This window comes from Tasmannia lanceolata, unplaced genomic scaffold, assembly GCF_043159265.1.
Source record: "Tasmannia lanceolata isolate RefF3 unplaced genomic scaffold, GAP_Taslan_0.1 ptg000003l, whole genome shotgun sequence".
NCBI classification, from domain to species: domain Eukaryota; kingdom Viridiplantae; phylum Streptophyta; class Magnoliopsida; order Canellales; family Winteraceae; genus Tasmannia; species Tasmannia lanceolata.
This window is the reverse complement of record NW_027518680.1, coordinates 7,043,713-7,060,459: the sequence shown is the minus strand read 5'-3', so window position 1 is coordinate 7,060,459 and position 16,747 is coordinate 7,043,713. Positions and strand designations below refer to the sequence as shown.

The 16,747-nt window shown below is 39.7% G+C and overlaps 1 protein-coding gene and 1 long non-coding RNA gene across 2 annotated transcripts; one reads left to right on the top strand and one right to left on the bottom strand.

Moving 5' to 3' along the window:
• Positions 1-1,363: 1,363 nt before the first annotated feature.
• On the bottom strand, positions 1,364-2,575 carry LOC143849742 (polygalacturonase inhibitor-like). The gene has a single exon (XM_077358918.1). The coding sequence runs from the start codon at positions 2,538-2,540 to the stop codon at positions 1,545-1,547; it is 996 nt and encodes a 331-aa protein (XP_077215033.1). The 5' UTR covers positions 2,541-2,575; the 3' UTR covers positions 1,364-1,544.
• An 11,877-nt stretch (positions 2,576-14,452) lies between these two features.
• On the top strand, positions 14,453-15,181 carry LOC143860659 (uncharacterized). The gene is made up of 2 exons (XR_013239773.1): positions 14,453-14,990; positions 15,091-15,181. It is a non-coding gene; the product is annotated as an uncharacterized LOC143860659 (long non-coding RNA).
• The last annotated feature ends 1,566 nt before the right edge of the window (positions 15,182-16,747 follow it).

Genomic DNA, 16,747 nt, shown 5'->3' with positions numbered 1-16,747 from the left:
CACACGGGTCGGGTCAGGAGATGACCCGCATTTTTGCGGGTCAAATTTAGGTGACCCGTGCGGCCCGCGAGTGGGCCGGGTCAACCCGCGGGTCACCTGCAAATTCAAACAGTTGTTTATTTTTGAAAATGTTATCACTGGATTTTGATGAGGGGGTATGGCCGGCACCGTGGGATGATCCAAACCGTCCATTAGATGGCCCACAGCCTAAATAGGTTGTGCCCCAAAAATTATTTCAATAGGTTGATCCTAACCCTCCGATCAATAGAGGGTTAGGATCAAGTGATCAACCCTCTAACATTCAAATCGGAGGGTTGGGATCAATCGGAGGGTTAGGATCGATCAGAACAAATCTCAAAAGAAAATAGAAAAAAATAAAAATAAATTTAGAACCCTATACGGCATTTCTGATAAGAATCTGATAAAAAAAACACCTCAAAAGCGATTTATCAAACCCTAGCCCGGATCCGGTGGGATCTAAACGGAAATCAGGATGAAGAAAACCTAACCTTGGATGATCTGCTACTGCTCCTGGAAAACATAGTCTCCGACGAAGAAGCAGTCGGCGTCCTCCACAAAACCACCATATCAACAAAAAAAGAACACAAGAGCACAAATACCTCTACCAAAATAATAAAGACTTAAAACCCAGATAAGAAAACCGCCATATCCCAAAAAGGAAACCTCTCCACATGAAATTCTCACCCCAAAACCACCATTTCAGCAGCAAAAGTAGCTACTGAAAAAGCAATATGTGGAGAACATACAACCAAACAAGTAAAGATGCCAATACAAAAGGCCAAAAAGACACGGATACAGATAGAGAAGAAGAAAAGGAATGTTTTTTTCTTTTTCGATCTCTGTGTTTGTCGTTTTTTGCGTGTGAGAAAGAGCATTGGAAATGGGCGAAAAAAGGGTAGGTTTCTTAAGTTGTGGGCAGCTAACGACCGGGTGCCCCCGGATTGACCCGACCCGACCCGTGTTTTTGCGAGTTGAGTCACTCACGGGTTAGTTTTGACGGGTCACTAAAACTCAGACCCGTGCCCGCAAATTTGCGGGTGGGTCAGGTCGACCTGCGGGCACGGGTCACTTTTGCCAGGTCCAGATCCGATTGGTAATAATTTCGAATCCTATGATAGGGCCCTGAAATGTGTCCATGGATCATGGGAATGTCTCTCTGTTCGGACATCTGGGTCCATTGACACCCCCTATTCAAAGCCCTCGGATTTGTACAAAGGCCACTTAAAGGTTGCTGAGAATAAAAAAGAAATGAGTCCATGATAATGATTGGCTTTTAAGGCCTGCATGCCCCACATGTTATGGGCGAGTCAATGATGAGGGGGAATTATCAACAGAGTGCACGTGCCAAAAGCTGCTTATTGATTACAAAAAGATCTTCACGCAAAAAACAACAGAACGGAGAATAAAGACTACTTTATTTTTCCCAAACCACACCAACTTCTTAGAAACTAGTACTACTACCTCCAAATTGCCGGAAATTTCATTCTCCGGCCAATCCGTACACCGGAAGAGCAACAAACCGTTCATTTACACGTGACATTGAGCGGAGCTCCGCAAAGGCACCGGTTGTGGAAAAATGCAGAGTAATCAAAACGCTCCATTCTCCCACCGCTCGGAATCTCACCGCACAATCGATTATAACTCACATTGAAAAACTGCAGATTCTCCACCTTCGTTATCTCTGCCGGAATATTCCCGTAGATCTTGTTGTGGTTTATGTCCAACCAGATCAAAGTGGCCACCGGGAACGTCACGTTCGAAAGATCGAACTCCAAAAGATTTCGTGAGATATCAACAGTTTCCGTCTTTTTCGATTTATCAAACAGCATTGAAGCGTCACCGACAAGCTTATTCCGTGACAGATCTATACGTGTGAAATCCATGTTCCGGAAAGATTCCGGTATCTTTCCGGTGATCTGGTTGTGAGACAGGTACAGATCCGGTACATTCCCCTTGAATCTGCCGAAACTTTCTGGTATCTCTCCGGTGAGCCGGTTCCGGTCGAGATGGAGAGCTCCTAGCTTGGTGAAATTTGCGAGGCTGGCCGGGATCTGACCGGAGAAATTGTTGAAAGAGAGGTTGATGTATTCGAGATTTGGAAGCTGATCGAGAAATGTGGGAACAGGACCGGAGAGATTGGTCCAGGAGAGCCAGAGAGTTTTGAGGTTTTTGAGTTTGAGGATGGCCGGAGGGATGCCGCCGGTGAGGTTGGAGAGCTTGCGGAATAGAAGAGTGTTGAGGTAAGGGAGGTCGCCGACGGCGTCCGGGATCTGGCCGGTGAGTTCGCCGCCGAAGATAGTGAGTTCGGTGACTCGGTGAGTTAAATCGTCGCATCGGAGTTGGTACCAGCCGCAGCAGGCGGTTTTGGAGTCCCAGGAGGCGAGAAGGTAAGGGTTGTTTAGGGCTTTTTTAATTTTTAGGAGGACTATTTTGTCCTCGGGGTTACAACGGTCTGCGAAGAGAGAGAAGGGGAGAAGAAGGAGAAGGGAGAGGAGGAAGGAGAGACGGAGAGTGTTCATGGTAATGTCTGAGAGAAGGATGGATTTGGATGACACATGGTGTTGGTATTTATAGATTAAAAAAAGGGCAATCATATTTTCCTACCGTTTGGATTGCATTATTTATTTTATTTTATTTTTTTGAAGAGGAATGATAGGTGCAAGGGCTCGCTCTCATAAAGCGCCAAGAAAAGACTATTGATTGGAACCAAATTTACTTTCTCAACCAATTTTAAAGGTTACAAAAAATTACATGACCGGGTCTCTATGCACGGGTGCCCTTGCATCTATCATTCACCTATTTTTAAAAGTTCCGGAAGGAAAAATATTCGGAAAGCTTCCTACATTATTATCCCACGAAAAACATGAGTTCAACCGAACCTATTCAATTTTTTAATTAGTGGGACCTTCGATTTATGACTCACTTTAGCAAGAGAGGATAAGACAAAATCAGCTAAAAGTGAGCCTGTGTGGCTGTTATTATCTCCTGCATCTCCTAAGTAATAAAATTGCTTTCCGCGGAATTGCCTAGCAAATCTCTTAATTTTAAGGGATTTGCTAAGGACCATCGCTATTGCCTGAGAGAGCAGCCCCACATAGGCTCAGATTTTGTCTTATTCATTTAATTCATCTGACGTGGCTGCTCTCTCATGCAACAGCCACTCCGCAGAATGCCTTGTACGATAGTCCCCCAGCAAATCCCTAATTAAAATGTAAACAAAGGGGTTGATATTAATATATTATCGAAATAAAGGATGTAAATATCAATCGATCTCATAAAACTCTTATTAGGCCACTGGTCATTACTTAGCAGCGTGCACGTGGGTAAATGAGAAAGGCAGATAGTCCAAACCACTCGTTTGGGTCATATCTTAATCACCAGCCTTCTCTCAAGATTTAGTTCATATCATTTCTAGTTGTCATCACCATGGTTTAAAATTTCGGTTTCGGTAACCATTTCGGACCCCACAGAAAATCGAAATTTCGGTGAAATCCGAAATTTTGTAGCAATTCTTTTTTATTAAAAAAATAGAGGTAAAACGAAATTTCGGACCAAAATTCCTAAATTTGGTAATTGGCGAAATTCGGAATTTCGGTGAATTTCAGTTTCGGTCGAAATTTAAAACCATGGTTATCACAAGATTTAAATCATCCCGTTGTACAATATGAGTGCATTTTGCTCCAATGCCCTAAATAAATGATTTGTATAATTTAGTTACTTTTTGTCGGCACATATTTTTTTTATCCGGAAGAATATGCGGATCGATAAGATAAGAAGCCATATGTGTCATCAAGAAAGCTTACAAAAATTGAAGGTTTACATATTATGCAATGTAAGTGGATTTTAGTGTATGGCATATACATTGGATGATCTAATAGAAGCAAACCTTTTCTTTTTATGGGTAAGCTAGGGTTTGGTGGGGACCCCTACCGGTTTATTGAATAAAATCAAGCATGAAAAACACCAACCTTATCTCAAAGGCAGTGGGTAGGGAAACAAAAGGACTAAAATGATTCAATGACACTGTTGACCTATGAGGAGACTGATGGGCCGATGGTGTTTCCATTTGGCTAGGTGGAACTAGTCCGCCAGGTAACATTCTTCTTTTGAACCTCATGCAGAGGACTCATGATAGAAGCAAACCTAGGTTTTATGTTTAGCGATGGGGTTGATACCTTCCATTTCAAAAAAAAAATGGGGTTGATACCTTCCATGTAGGTGCCAGATGAGTTGAAGATCCAGACCCTTTTGTCTCTCCTATCCTTTCCTAAGTCAATTTTTCATTCGACCCTTGTCTTTTATTATTTCACTTGCGGTCAAAAGGTATTACATTCCCGAAAAAAATCTCAGTAGCCAATTAAAAGGAAATTAAGATAAGTAGTCTTATCTTAACTATGCTGTTAATATCTGCAAAAACATGCTTTGATAATGCAACTAACTTACTTTGTTGTACATGACCGACTCCTCAAAGTGTATTGTAATTTCCAAAAAGATAACGGCAGCCTATCAAAAGAATGTAAATTTTGTCCCGTTATCAAAACATGGTCCTGTGGATATTAGTAACCTTTTTAACCTTTGGGACTATTGTTAACGAGGAATCAGGATATTAGTAGCCTTTTTAACCTTTGGGACTATTATTGTAAACGAGAAATCAGGATAGATATCTTTGGATAAACTATTCCTAAGCTTGGCTATCCTACTCAGATAATTTATTTTCTTGAATACACCCTCTCGGATTAGGCACCCGCATCTATAATATACCACGATAGCCTATACTTTGGTGTACACAACGTGAATGAAGGAGAGTAGCCCATGCAAGGATAAAATAAACCCCGGCTTACTATCCCAATAGAGACCAACCCGATAAGAAAATCCGGGCTTGCTATCGTAAGAAGAACCAACCCCGGCTCGCTATCCAAAGGATAGGCATGTTTGATTAGACTATGCAAGTGGGTGACTCTTTCAAACTCTTGTTAGCACTCATGCTATTGTTTTTTAAAGATATACGCATTTTGGATACCAACGTTTCACTTTTCATTAACTTGTGGTCCATATGGTACAATGCATTCCCACATACCGACAAGGCTGCCATGATCCTCATCACATAAACCTTGCACGTGGGTCGCATGTTGGCAACCTTGTAATAAAAGTCCATCGATTATTAGTGGGGCCATTTTTTTTTTTTTTTTTATGAGTTAGTGAGGCCAGTTATGAGAGATGAGCGGAGATGAAGGGAGTGAGGGGAGCATGACAAGCTTGCCCCTAAAAATACTAATAAAACTTGGCTCCAGACCGGTTTGGAGGAACTTTCCTTCGTCCGCTTGCTAATAGCTCTAACAACAAGGGGTGTTGAAATATGAATACCATGTAATTTATATTTCCACACCCCTTGCTATTAGAGGGGTTGGAGGAACTCCAAATTGGTCCGGAGCTAAGTTTTGTTCCTAAAAAAGAAACAGGGATGAAAACCTCAATTTGATGTTGCACAGTTTTTTTTTTTCGACAAAATATATGTATCCGAAAAATATTTACCCTGTCTTGTTTCATTTTCCGAAGCTGATTTATTTTTAATCAATATCCTTTTTGTTGATGGCAATATATTTCGGTGTTTGTGCAGCAGAATCAGCTTAGTATTTTTTGTAAATGTGAAATTCAATATTCATTTTTATTTTTGATGGTCTAAGATGTGTAATTTATATTATTGCTGATTCATGCATTGTGATTTTGTCGCAAATCCACTTCGCACAAACGATGACCGAGTTCATTTAAGAAAGATGACTGCGCTGCTAGCAAAACAGGATTTCATTTGGAAAATAAAGACCAAAGTGAAATTGACCAACGATTTGGTCATTTCCACTGTTTTTTGCATTTCATGGGGATTCGAATGAGTGAAATTGACAAACAATTTGGTCATTTCTACAGTTTTTTTTTTTTTTTTTGCATTTCGAGGGGATTCAAGTTCACTTCCTTTCTTATTGTTCATGTGTCGCAACATAGGGTTTCATCTTTATTTTCCAAACGAAATCCCGTTATGAAAGTGTCTTCCTATACTAAAATTCTTGAATGGGAGAAAGGACGTCGATTAAAGCCTATGAGTTGATAAAATTGTAAGGAAATAAAAAGATTAGACAAAATAATTATTAAATCTTGAGGAAAAGAAGAGCTTTTGGTGTTGGAGTATAAAGAAGTTGTATAGAGAAATAATTTTTTTCTTGATGCTGCAAAAGGTTACAAAAATCTTATCGTTGATATTCACGAAATATACCTTGTTCGGTAAATTATGAGTTATGTGTGTGTGGCTTTATTTTCTTTTATTTGGGTTGTTAATGATTATTTGATTGATAGAAATTAATGGAATTCTAAGTTTGACCACTTGAACACCCACTCCCTTGGAACTTGCTCATGCATGCTTAGAGATTGACGCCTTCACCATTCCAACTTTTCTACATTGGGATTCGATCCCTATATTTGAGACTTTCTACACTGAAGTTTAATGAAGAATAATCTTGAGATTGAAATTAAAATGAGAAATTAAGTTGGTTCCATTCAAGGAGAAATTAAGTCTATTTATCTGTTTGTTTTGATTGTATAGAATTGTGATTTGCATTTTTATTAACTATATTTGCTTTTTTATAAACGATATATGGAGGCAAGAAAGAGCATTCCATCATGACTAAGTGCATCGATGGAAATCAACCCATTCACTCCTCCATGAATGGCTGAAATTTAAAAAAAAAATGGTTTTTCATTTAGTCTAATCCAAGCCATGACGGAGGTGAAATCTACCCTATCTGAAGAGGTCTATTAATTTTTTATCAAAACAAATAATGCATTTTGAATGGATAAACAACCTTAGAATTAAGAGAGAGAGAGTATAAAAAAATTAATGAAAAGAAGAAGGCCAAAAATTATTGAGTTCTCAATTTTTTGGATTCTTACCTTTATAGAGGTGCAGGGTTTGCGATGGTGTTCGGCATTGCAACGATGCCAACACTCTGGTCACAAAGTGTTATTGGTGAAGCCTGATCTTAGTCTAATATAGAAAGTACTATACACTTTACCTTGACTGCGGTCCCGCTCGCCATTGAGCGGGCCTGGGGGTTGCAGGGGGCGGGGGTTCGGGGGCAGTTTTGTACTTTCATGAATTAGGGTTTTTCTTTATTGTAACGAGTTTCTGACCGCCATATAAAAGGGATGTGATATCAGGAGACGCTACGGAGAGGCGTGAGGGTTTGTAATCTTTTCTTCAGAATAGTGGAATCGTTGGCTTGTCGCTCTGCCGTGGACGTAGCCCATACCAAACTAGTTGGGTGAACCACGTAAATCTGTGTGTTATGTGTGTGAATCTTTCGTTTATCTTTGCATCGTTATTCTGCTACGTTCTTAATTCCTAACACAAAGCGTCCTTACCTTTACAGCTTGCTTCATGGATGGGGTGTTGGTTGATTCGATCGGGAAGCATGACGTAATGCCAGGGGAGGTGAGAATTTGACGGTTCATGCTGGCGAGATCTCCTATTTCTTTCAGCAGCCTCAACGCCTATTTACACCTTAGAGCCTTCCATTGTGTCAAATCATCCCCTTGTTGTTCGAGCATGCTCTTGATAATTGTGTCATTGTGCCTGGGCTGTGAGGGCTCTCAGCCGCATGGATAGTTCAATGTGCTTATCAGCATCTGACCCGGAGATGTGGATCATCCAAGACACATTAGCATGGCGTACTCCTCGTGTTCGAACCGGAGTTTGAAACCAAACTTCTCCTCAGGAGGATAGTTGGGGCGATTCAAGTGAGATCCAATATAAATCTCACTTTCTATTCACTCGTGGGATCGCATGATGGTAAGAATAGTGTTCTTACCTTGACATTGCCTAAGTACGTTCAGCAAGTGACGATAACTAAACTACTTTTGAAACTCGGCCAAGGGGGACTAAGTATCAAAGATTGCAAGAAGACTAGTGGAGAAGAGCAATGGCATGCTATAAAAAACAATAGCAAAATTGGGCAAAATTATCTTTTTCTCATATGGCGCCCTTAGTGGGGTGAATAGTTTTCAAAGTGCCTCCCATTAGTCATTTCAGCTACTTTGGATAATTACTTTGAAAAAATCGAAAAGAAAAGGGAGATGATTTTTTCGCATCCCCCCCCCCCAGGATAATACAACCCCCTTTTAACGTAATTTGCGTTAGAGTCCGCCCACAATTCACTTAAAAATGGGGTGTGTTATCCTACTGGGGGGCAGCGCGAAAAAATCATCTCCCAAACGAAATTCTAAAAACAAACTGGGATCTTTTATCTCGCTTCATAAAAGACACTTATTGGGATGCTCTACTATAACAAAGGTCTTGATTTTACCTGCACATAATGAAATAAATCGGTTTTGAATTATCCCAAAAAGCAAACAATAGCATGTGTACCGAAGTAGGGATATATTTGTCATGAAAAATTGTAATTTTGCCATTTATGCGCACTGAGAATGAATCATTCAGGGGAGAAAATAGAGAGATAATTTTCTCAACCCCCACCCCCCTGAGGATTATGCGCCCACGATTCACGTTAGCAGGGGGGCGCATAATCCTACAGTACCACTATTTAAGATTGGATGTTGATAGCACATCAATTCTATCGTTCAGTTGAGAAAATTAATTATTAGACTAGTAATTTTGAGTCAAATAATCAGTTTTGGACTCACAATCAGCTCTCAGAATCCAAAACAAACAAGGTTAGACCCGGTTTGTTAGGGATTATGAGAATCAATTGTAGTACAGAATTGATTATTTAACTCAAAATCAACGCCCTGTTCGTTTAAGATTATGACAAGAAATTGTTCATGCCAAACTGATTCTTGGACTCAAAATTACGTTAAAATTTGAGTACTATAATTGGTTTAACACTCACAATTGATTGTCATAATCTTAAACGAACATCAAAGATTCAAACCCTAAGGAAAAATCTTCGACACTCTTTATACTTTGGACATTTCCCTCTAGTGTAAAAGAGTAGTCATAAATACATTAGAGGGGACTGTCCCAAGTAAATAAAAGAGGTGAATACATCACTTCCAGTCCAATAATTTTGAGTTTGATATTTAGTTTTGGTCTCACAATGGGTTCACAAAATCCTAAACAAACATTAATGCCATGTTCATTTCGACTGGGACAACTGATGGTGGGGTCCCAAATAATCGGTTGGGCCCCACCATCGGTTGTCACAATATGACTATATGAGCATTAGCAATGATAAAGACGATTATTGAGTCGTAGAAACGGGTACGAGGATTATATGTTTGAGAGATCACAACCATTCATCTTAGGTCCATCCTGAATGGATGCTCCATTAAAGGTCTACAAAATCAATGGTTTATCTTTTTTGGTGTAACCCTAATCAAAGTATTCCATTAAACGAGCCTTGTTCGATCAAGGGCTTAGGATCACCCAATCAAAGTATTCTCAATGGCAGTTTGTCCATCTTATGGGTGCAAGTATAAAATCCCTCGTAATCCCCCATTCAGTCTACTCTTTCATCAAGACTCTTAACAGCCCAGCAAAACCACCTCTGCAATCTCCGGACCCTACATGATCAACGGTCTCAATTGACGTGCATGACCCCATTTGAGACCCACTATTTGATCATTGGCATAGATCCCTAATGTGACTATCCGCCGAGTCAGTCTCTTATTAAAAATAAAGGAGTGCAATATCATATTCTTGCAAGTAACGAATATTAGGCCCTGTTTGTTTTGAATTTTGAGAATCGATTTTGAGTCCAAAACTGATTATTGGACTAAAAATTATGCTGAGGCCCTGTTTGTTTTTTAGATTTTGGGACTTGTTCGAGTCCAAAAAACCAATTATTAGACTCAAAATTAACATGTCCTTAATTGAGTTCAATCATCAGTTTTGGACTAAAAAAAATCCATAAAACAGGGCCTTAATTTTGAGTCCAATCATCAGTTTTGGACTTAAAAAATCAATTCTCAAAATCTAAATTTTGAGTACAAAAAACACTTTTGGACGGACAATCCCAAACAAACAGGGCCTTAATTTTGAGTCCAATAATCAGTTTTGGCCTGGAAATCCAAAACGAAACAGTGCCTTAATTGTGGGTACAAATATGGGAATTGAATGAGCCAAAGCTGGTCATTGCCATATTGGACACAACAGGCTACTTCGGTTATTTTTGGAAAAGATTCTTCTTTGCTTTTCCCTTACGGCATTACCTGTATGTGTGATTTTTCTGACTTTATTAACTCATTACACTTGTCCCACCATGTGGGTGAGGACTTTTCCCTTACAGCATTACCTATAGAAAAGATTCTTCTCTGCTTTTCCCTTAGGCTCTGTTCCCTTGTTTTCTAGCAGCTGGAAAAGAAGAGAAAGGAAAAGAATCTGACGTGGAAAACTGAAAAAGAAAGGAAAAGAAACTGTGAGAAAATTCATTCTGTGAGAAAATTCCGTTGTTCATTTGGCCGAGAAAGGAAAAGAAAGTATACAGGCAAAGTGATTTTCTCACCCTTTTGGTGAGAAAATTTAGAGGGAAAGTGCAAGAAAGTTCGTTTTCCACGTCATTATTTATACGTTCCACCTGTGTAATTATGCTTTCCCGAGAAAACAAGTGAACGGCGGAAAATGTCAAATCATGTCACGGGAAAATTTGGCTTACTTTCTTCTCCTTTCCTTTCTCAAAAAGGCAAGTGAACAGAGCCTTACGGCATTACCTATAGAAAAGGATAATTACCAAAAACCCAACCCAGCTTGGCTTTTTTCTTTGGGATTTGCTAGGGGCCATCTCAGACAGCATTTCAGTGAGAGGCTGTTGCATGAGAAGTGACCCCCATTGGCTACTCTCTCATGCAACAGCAGTCGCATAATACCTTCTGTGATGGTCCCTAGTAAATCCCGTGAATTATGAAAACATGGTAGCGCCAACAACTGTAGCCTTAAAAAAAAAGTGAGACAAAGTACCTCATGCCATTATAAAAAATGGCAGTGATGGCAGTGTAGATGTAGAAGTGGGCAAATAACAGATACGTGGGCAAAGATTACGGCAGTGACATTCCTCCCCAGTCTACAACCGCTACACGGCTACTAAACCGGTCTCTCTCTACAACATGAACAGTTGGTGGGCCCAACAATCAATTGGTTAACAGGTCTAAATACGATGTAACAACTTTAACCTAAACATAATTATCAAATCTCGCCTGGGGATATCAATTTCTCAACAGGGTCATTGAGTCTCACAAGGGGTAATCAAGTCTAAACAGTGGTTATCAAGTCTCTGTGAACTCTATAATCCCTGTTTACATACTTGATAACCCATCTGGGACGTACTGAATTGTGCCACAAGTCAAAAGGCGACGATCATCCAACCGACCAATCAATGGCTTGCAAATGAATAGTAAGAACCAATGAACTGATTTGCATCTACAGAAAAATTAATGAAGATGACATTTACAATCCAGATGCCTATTTTGGTAATTTTCTTTGAACTGGGCTGTATTTTTCGTGGTCCAGAACCTCTTCTCAAAATGAGGAAGGAAAATCACCCGTAAAACCCGCGGCAGTTTCCTAACGTGCATCTAAAAGGGGGAACATGGAACTAGAATAAAAAGCGAGGAGGAAGAGATTTTCGTCCCCTTAATTTCATAGGACCATTCCGTCAGCACTCATAATAATAAATAAGGGATTTGCTAGCGTCCATCACACAAGGCATTTCGCGGGCCGGGGAAGAAAAGTGGGGCCGGAGATAATTCACTTTCCTTTGGAGTCAATGTCACCCTAAGTTGGGCGTAACAATGGAAGGGGACGGGGGATCACACTAAATGTCGCGTTGTTCGGCCGTTTCTTTTAAAATTAACTTTTATGATGCATTCGATAAATCGGGAAATGATATTTTCCCCCTCCTAAACGGATAATATCCCCCCTTTAAAGGTTTTGTGAGAATGGTTCCGGGGGGGGGGGGGGGGGGGGGGGATATCATTTCCCAATATATCGTGTCAATGTCATCTTAAGCAAGGTTTTAAATTTCAGTTAGGGTTTGGCTAGGTCTCTCTCTCTAATTGGTTAATCTAAACGGTTTATTGGAATGGTGACAATCTGTCCAACCAAATGAGATTTAGAACACCTTGATTAGATGTACTACAAGATTAGTAATCTAGATTTCACATGAGTGCTCTAATTTTGCTAGGTAAACCTTTTCTTTTAACTTCAAGAAAGTGACTTTTCTATAAACACTAAGGCCTTGTTTGTTTTGGAATTTGAGAACCAATTGGCAGTCAAAAAATAATTATTAGCTAGACTCGTAAATTTGAGTCAAATAATCAGTTTTGGACTCACAGTCCGCTCTCATAAACCAAAACAAACAACGTTAGGGCCTGTTTGTTTTGATTATGAGAATCAATTGTAGTACAAAATTGATTATTTGACTCAAAATCATGGCCCTGCTCGTTTAAGATTATGACAAGAAATTGTTGGTGCCAAACCGATTATTAGGCTCAAAATTACATTTAAATTTGGCCCTATAATTGGTTTAGCACTCACAATTGGTTGTCATAATCTTAAATGAGCATCAAAGATTGAAACCCTAAGGAAAAATCTTTGCCCCTCTTTTTTTCATGGGACATTTCCCTCTCGTGTAAGAGAGTAGTCATAATTACGTTAGAGGGGACTGTCCCAATAAATAAAAGAGGTGAATACATTACTTCCAGTCCAATAATTTTGAGTTAGATATAAGATGAGGGCACTTGTTAAGGAGAATTTAAAGCACCTATTTTCATACACCCCACTCTTATATTCTCAAACACATTTATTACCGGAGCAACGATTGTAATCGAGACTTTATTTCCACAATTGCAATTTCAACAAAAGAGGCTTCAGTGGGCGAGGGTTTGATTTTTACAAAAATACCCTCACCATGACAAAATAACAAGAATACCCCTATCTCATAAAAGATAACGAAAATACCCCTACTTATATCTCATGAAAAATGACAAAAATACTTATATCTCATAGAAAGTGTTAAAAATACACGTATCTCTTCGAAAATAAAAAAAATACTCATATATCATGGAAAATAAAAAGACCCTATCTCATAGAAAATGATCAAAGTAACACTCACTCATAAAAAATGATCAATATACTTATATCTCATAGAAAATGATAAAAAGACCCTATCTAGCAAGAGAATTTATATGGTGGACGGCTCTGCACGTACGTGCAACCTGAAAAAAAAAAAAATACTGGTGGCCGCATTTTTTTGGTGATCGAACCATTCATTTTGTTGGGCCCTAATGTAGATATTGTGGGCCCGTAAAATCTTCTCCATAGAATGATCTTAACCCTTTGATTTGAGGAGGTTTAAAATGGACACCGCAATATAAAAAACTACATAGATCAGGGGGATAGGATCATCCTATGAAAAATATTTTCTAGCCACACCTCCAACAAATGAAAAAAATACTAGTGCCCACATTGCTTGGGTGATCCAACCATTCATTTGTCGGGTTCTGACGTAGATAGTGTGGGCCCGTAAAATCTTCCCCAAAGAATGATCTTAATTCTTTGATTTGTGGAAGTGTAAAATGGACACCACAATATAAAAAAAAATGCATAGATTGGAAGGTTAGGATCATCGATCCGATGAACAAAATACACTATCTCATAAAAATGACAAAAATAAACTTATCACATATAAAATAATAAATATTTCAATCTCATGGAAAATGGGTTCAGCGACTTTGGACATTATCTTTTAAGAGATAGGGGTATTCTTGTTATTTTCTCGTAATGGGGGTATTTTTGTAAAAACCAGACCCCACCCCAGTGCACGTATGTAAATACCTCTTATGTTGAAATTGTATTTCCTGCATATAAACAACAAATTTAATGTTTCCCTAGAGAAGTGAAATTGTGGGAAACGGTTCTCTAAAAATAAGCGTGGGTACACGAAAATAGGTGCTCTAAATGCTCCTTAACGAGAGCACTCGTTAGCAAAACCCATATAAGGTATTTAGTTTTAGTCTCACAATGGGTTCTCAAAATCCTAACAAACATTAATGCCAAGTTCATTTCGATTGGGACAACTGATGGTGGGCCCCAACCGATTATTGGCCCAAAATTAATGCCAATAATCTGTTGGGCGCCATCATCGGTTGTCACAGCAATGATAAAAACAAGTATTGAGTCGTACAAAGGGGAGTCCAATAATAAAGGCAATTATTGAGTCCGACAAACGGGTATGAGGGTGATATGTTTGAGAGATCAAAACCATTGATCTTATAGAATATCATGAGGCATCAACCAAGATCTTATTCTATCAAGGGCTTAGGATCACCCAATAAAAGTATTCTTAATGGCATTTTGCCCATCTTATGGTTGCCGCTCATATCAACATACCTTATCATTTAAAAACTGTAGAAGTGGGCCCAGTAAGTTCCACTTTGGAAGGGCGGTACCACCCTTGATATTTGATCTTATGTTAAACTTGACCATGGCTGCAAGTATAAAATCCCTCGTAATCCCCCACTCTGACTCTCCTCTTTCTTCAGGACTCCCTTGTCTCTTTGTTTCTTCAATGGAGGCCATCCGTGCCCCCCCCACAGCACGTGCCCGGAAGACGCCATGTCAGACCTAGGAACCTTTCCGTCCCTGTTTTCATTGTTGAAATATCTCAGAAACACTCTGCTTCAGATTCATCCACTTACTCCACTAACCCAACTCTTATTCCCCTAAAGAGCTCTTCTATACCTCCCCTGAAACGAGTCCATTCTGATTCCTTGCAGTACAAAAGCGGTTATCTCGGCGGCATTTCGGAGAAAACCGCCGGCACAGACACAGACGGGGTCCATGCTGCCATGGCTCATCTTACCAACATACTCTGGTCAAAGGTTTACGATGTGGCCATTGAGTCGCCCTTGCATTTAGCACCCAAGATTTCGGAGTCGATGTCTGGCTAAAGAGGGAGGATCTACAGCCGGTGAGTTTCATTTCTCCTTTTTTTCATGTTTGGTTGAGTTGGGTTTTGTTCCATTTTATTGTTTGTGTTGATGATGTTTTTTCGGTGATTTTGTTGTTAGGGATTTTTTCTTGGGATTGAGTTGGGTTTTACTTTGATTCGCTTGATACCTATTCTTATTTTATGGGAAAAAATGTGGTTTCTTTGCTTTTGCTCCTCTGTGTCAGCTATATCAAGATTGCAGCCGAGGCTATGGAGTATAAATGATTACATAACCCCAACTCTAAATGCTTAAGCTTAACACCAACTTATATATTATTAGAAGTGTGTTGAACTGCAGCAAGAGTCAATAACTGAATGACTTCTGAAACTCCGTGGAGTAAGTATTGATGATTGCCAGGAGACTAGAGGAGAAGACCAATTAAATAGTTAGTAAAATGGGCAAAATTGTCTTTTGGCTGATATGGCAACCTTAATGGGTGATTAGTTTTGAAACTATCATTCTGTCATTTCAGCTACTTCTTGTAATTGCTTAGAAAAATAGCCTAATTGTAATAACCGGGGGTGCTTCTCTCCTTCCTAGACACTTATTAGGATGTTCTACAGGATCAACTGTCTTGATTTCACGAGATTTTATTCGGTGTGGGGCCGTGAAGTCCAGTATTTTTCCAAAAGTACAATGGGCCTACTTTATTGGATGATCCAAACCATTCATTTGTTGTGCCACAATGTAAATATGCTGTACCATGTAAATCATCTCTATATAGGATGCTCCTAACCCTTCGATCTGTAGATGGCATGCTAATTATGGAAAACATCAATAGATCGGAGGGTTAGGAGTATCCTATGTAGAGATTATTTACAGGGGACGGCCTATTAACGTTGTGTTCCATTAAATGATGGGTTTGGATCATCATATGAAGTGGGCCCCACTGTACTTTTGGGAAAATGCTGAAATTTACGGCCCCACACCATATATATATATATATATATATATATATATATATATATATATATCTGGTTTCACATACAAACAAGTCTTGAACTTTGTTTCTGAATTGTTGGCATAAGCTAACAAAAGCATGTGTATTTGCCATGGGTGTATTTGCCATGAAAAATAGTAGTTTTCCTCTTTATCCGCACTTTTAAGAATGAGCTTAAACAACAATTTTGTGCCTGCCACGAAGCCCTTTCTTTTAGGGCGGCTGCCTAGACCTGGCAAACGGGTGGGCTGGGCCGGGTCAAAACCCGCGGGTGATGCGGGTGCGGGTCACACGGGTCGGGACAGCGCATTTTTGCGGGTCAGAATTTAGGTGACCAGCACGGCCCTCGGGTGGGCCGGGTCAACCCGCGGGTCACCTGCAAATTCAAACAGTCATTTATTTTGAGAAATGTTATCACTGGATTTTGATGAGGGCGGTATGGTCGGCACCGTGGGATGATCCAAACCGTCCATTAGATGGCCCACAACCTAAATAGGTTGTGCCCCAAAAATCATTTCAATAGGTTGATCCTAACCCTCCGATCTATAGATTGTTAGGATCAAGTGATCAACCCTCTAACATTCAGATCAGAGGGTTGGGATCAACCTATGGTGCCCGCCATAACCTATTTATATTCTATGGTGCCAGCCATAACCTATTCATGCATCAAACCCTTAAAAATTAGATTAGCATGACAAAATCACTATCCTTTGCATTAGAAAAAAAGGCATCTAACTAGATTAGCATGACAAAATCACCACGCTTAAAAAAGCTAAATGACCCGCGGGACCCGAC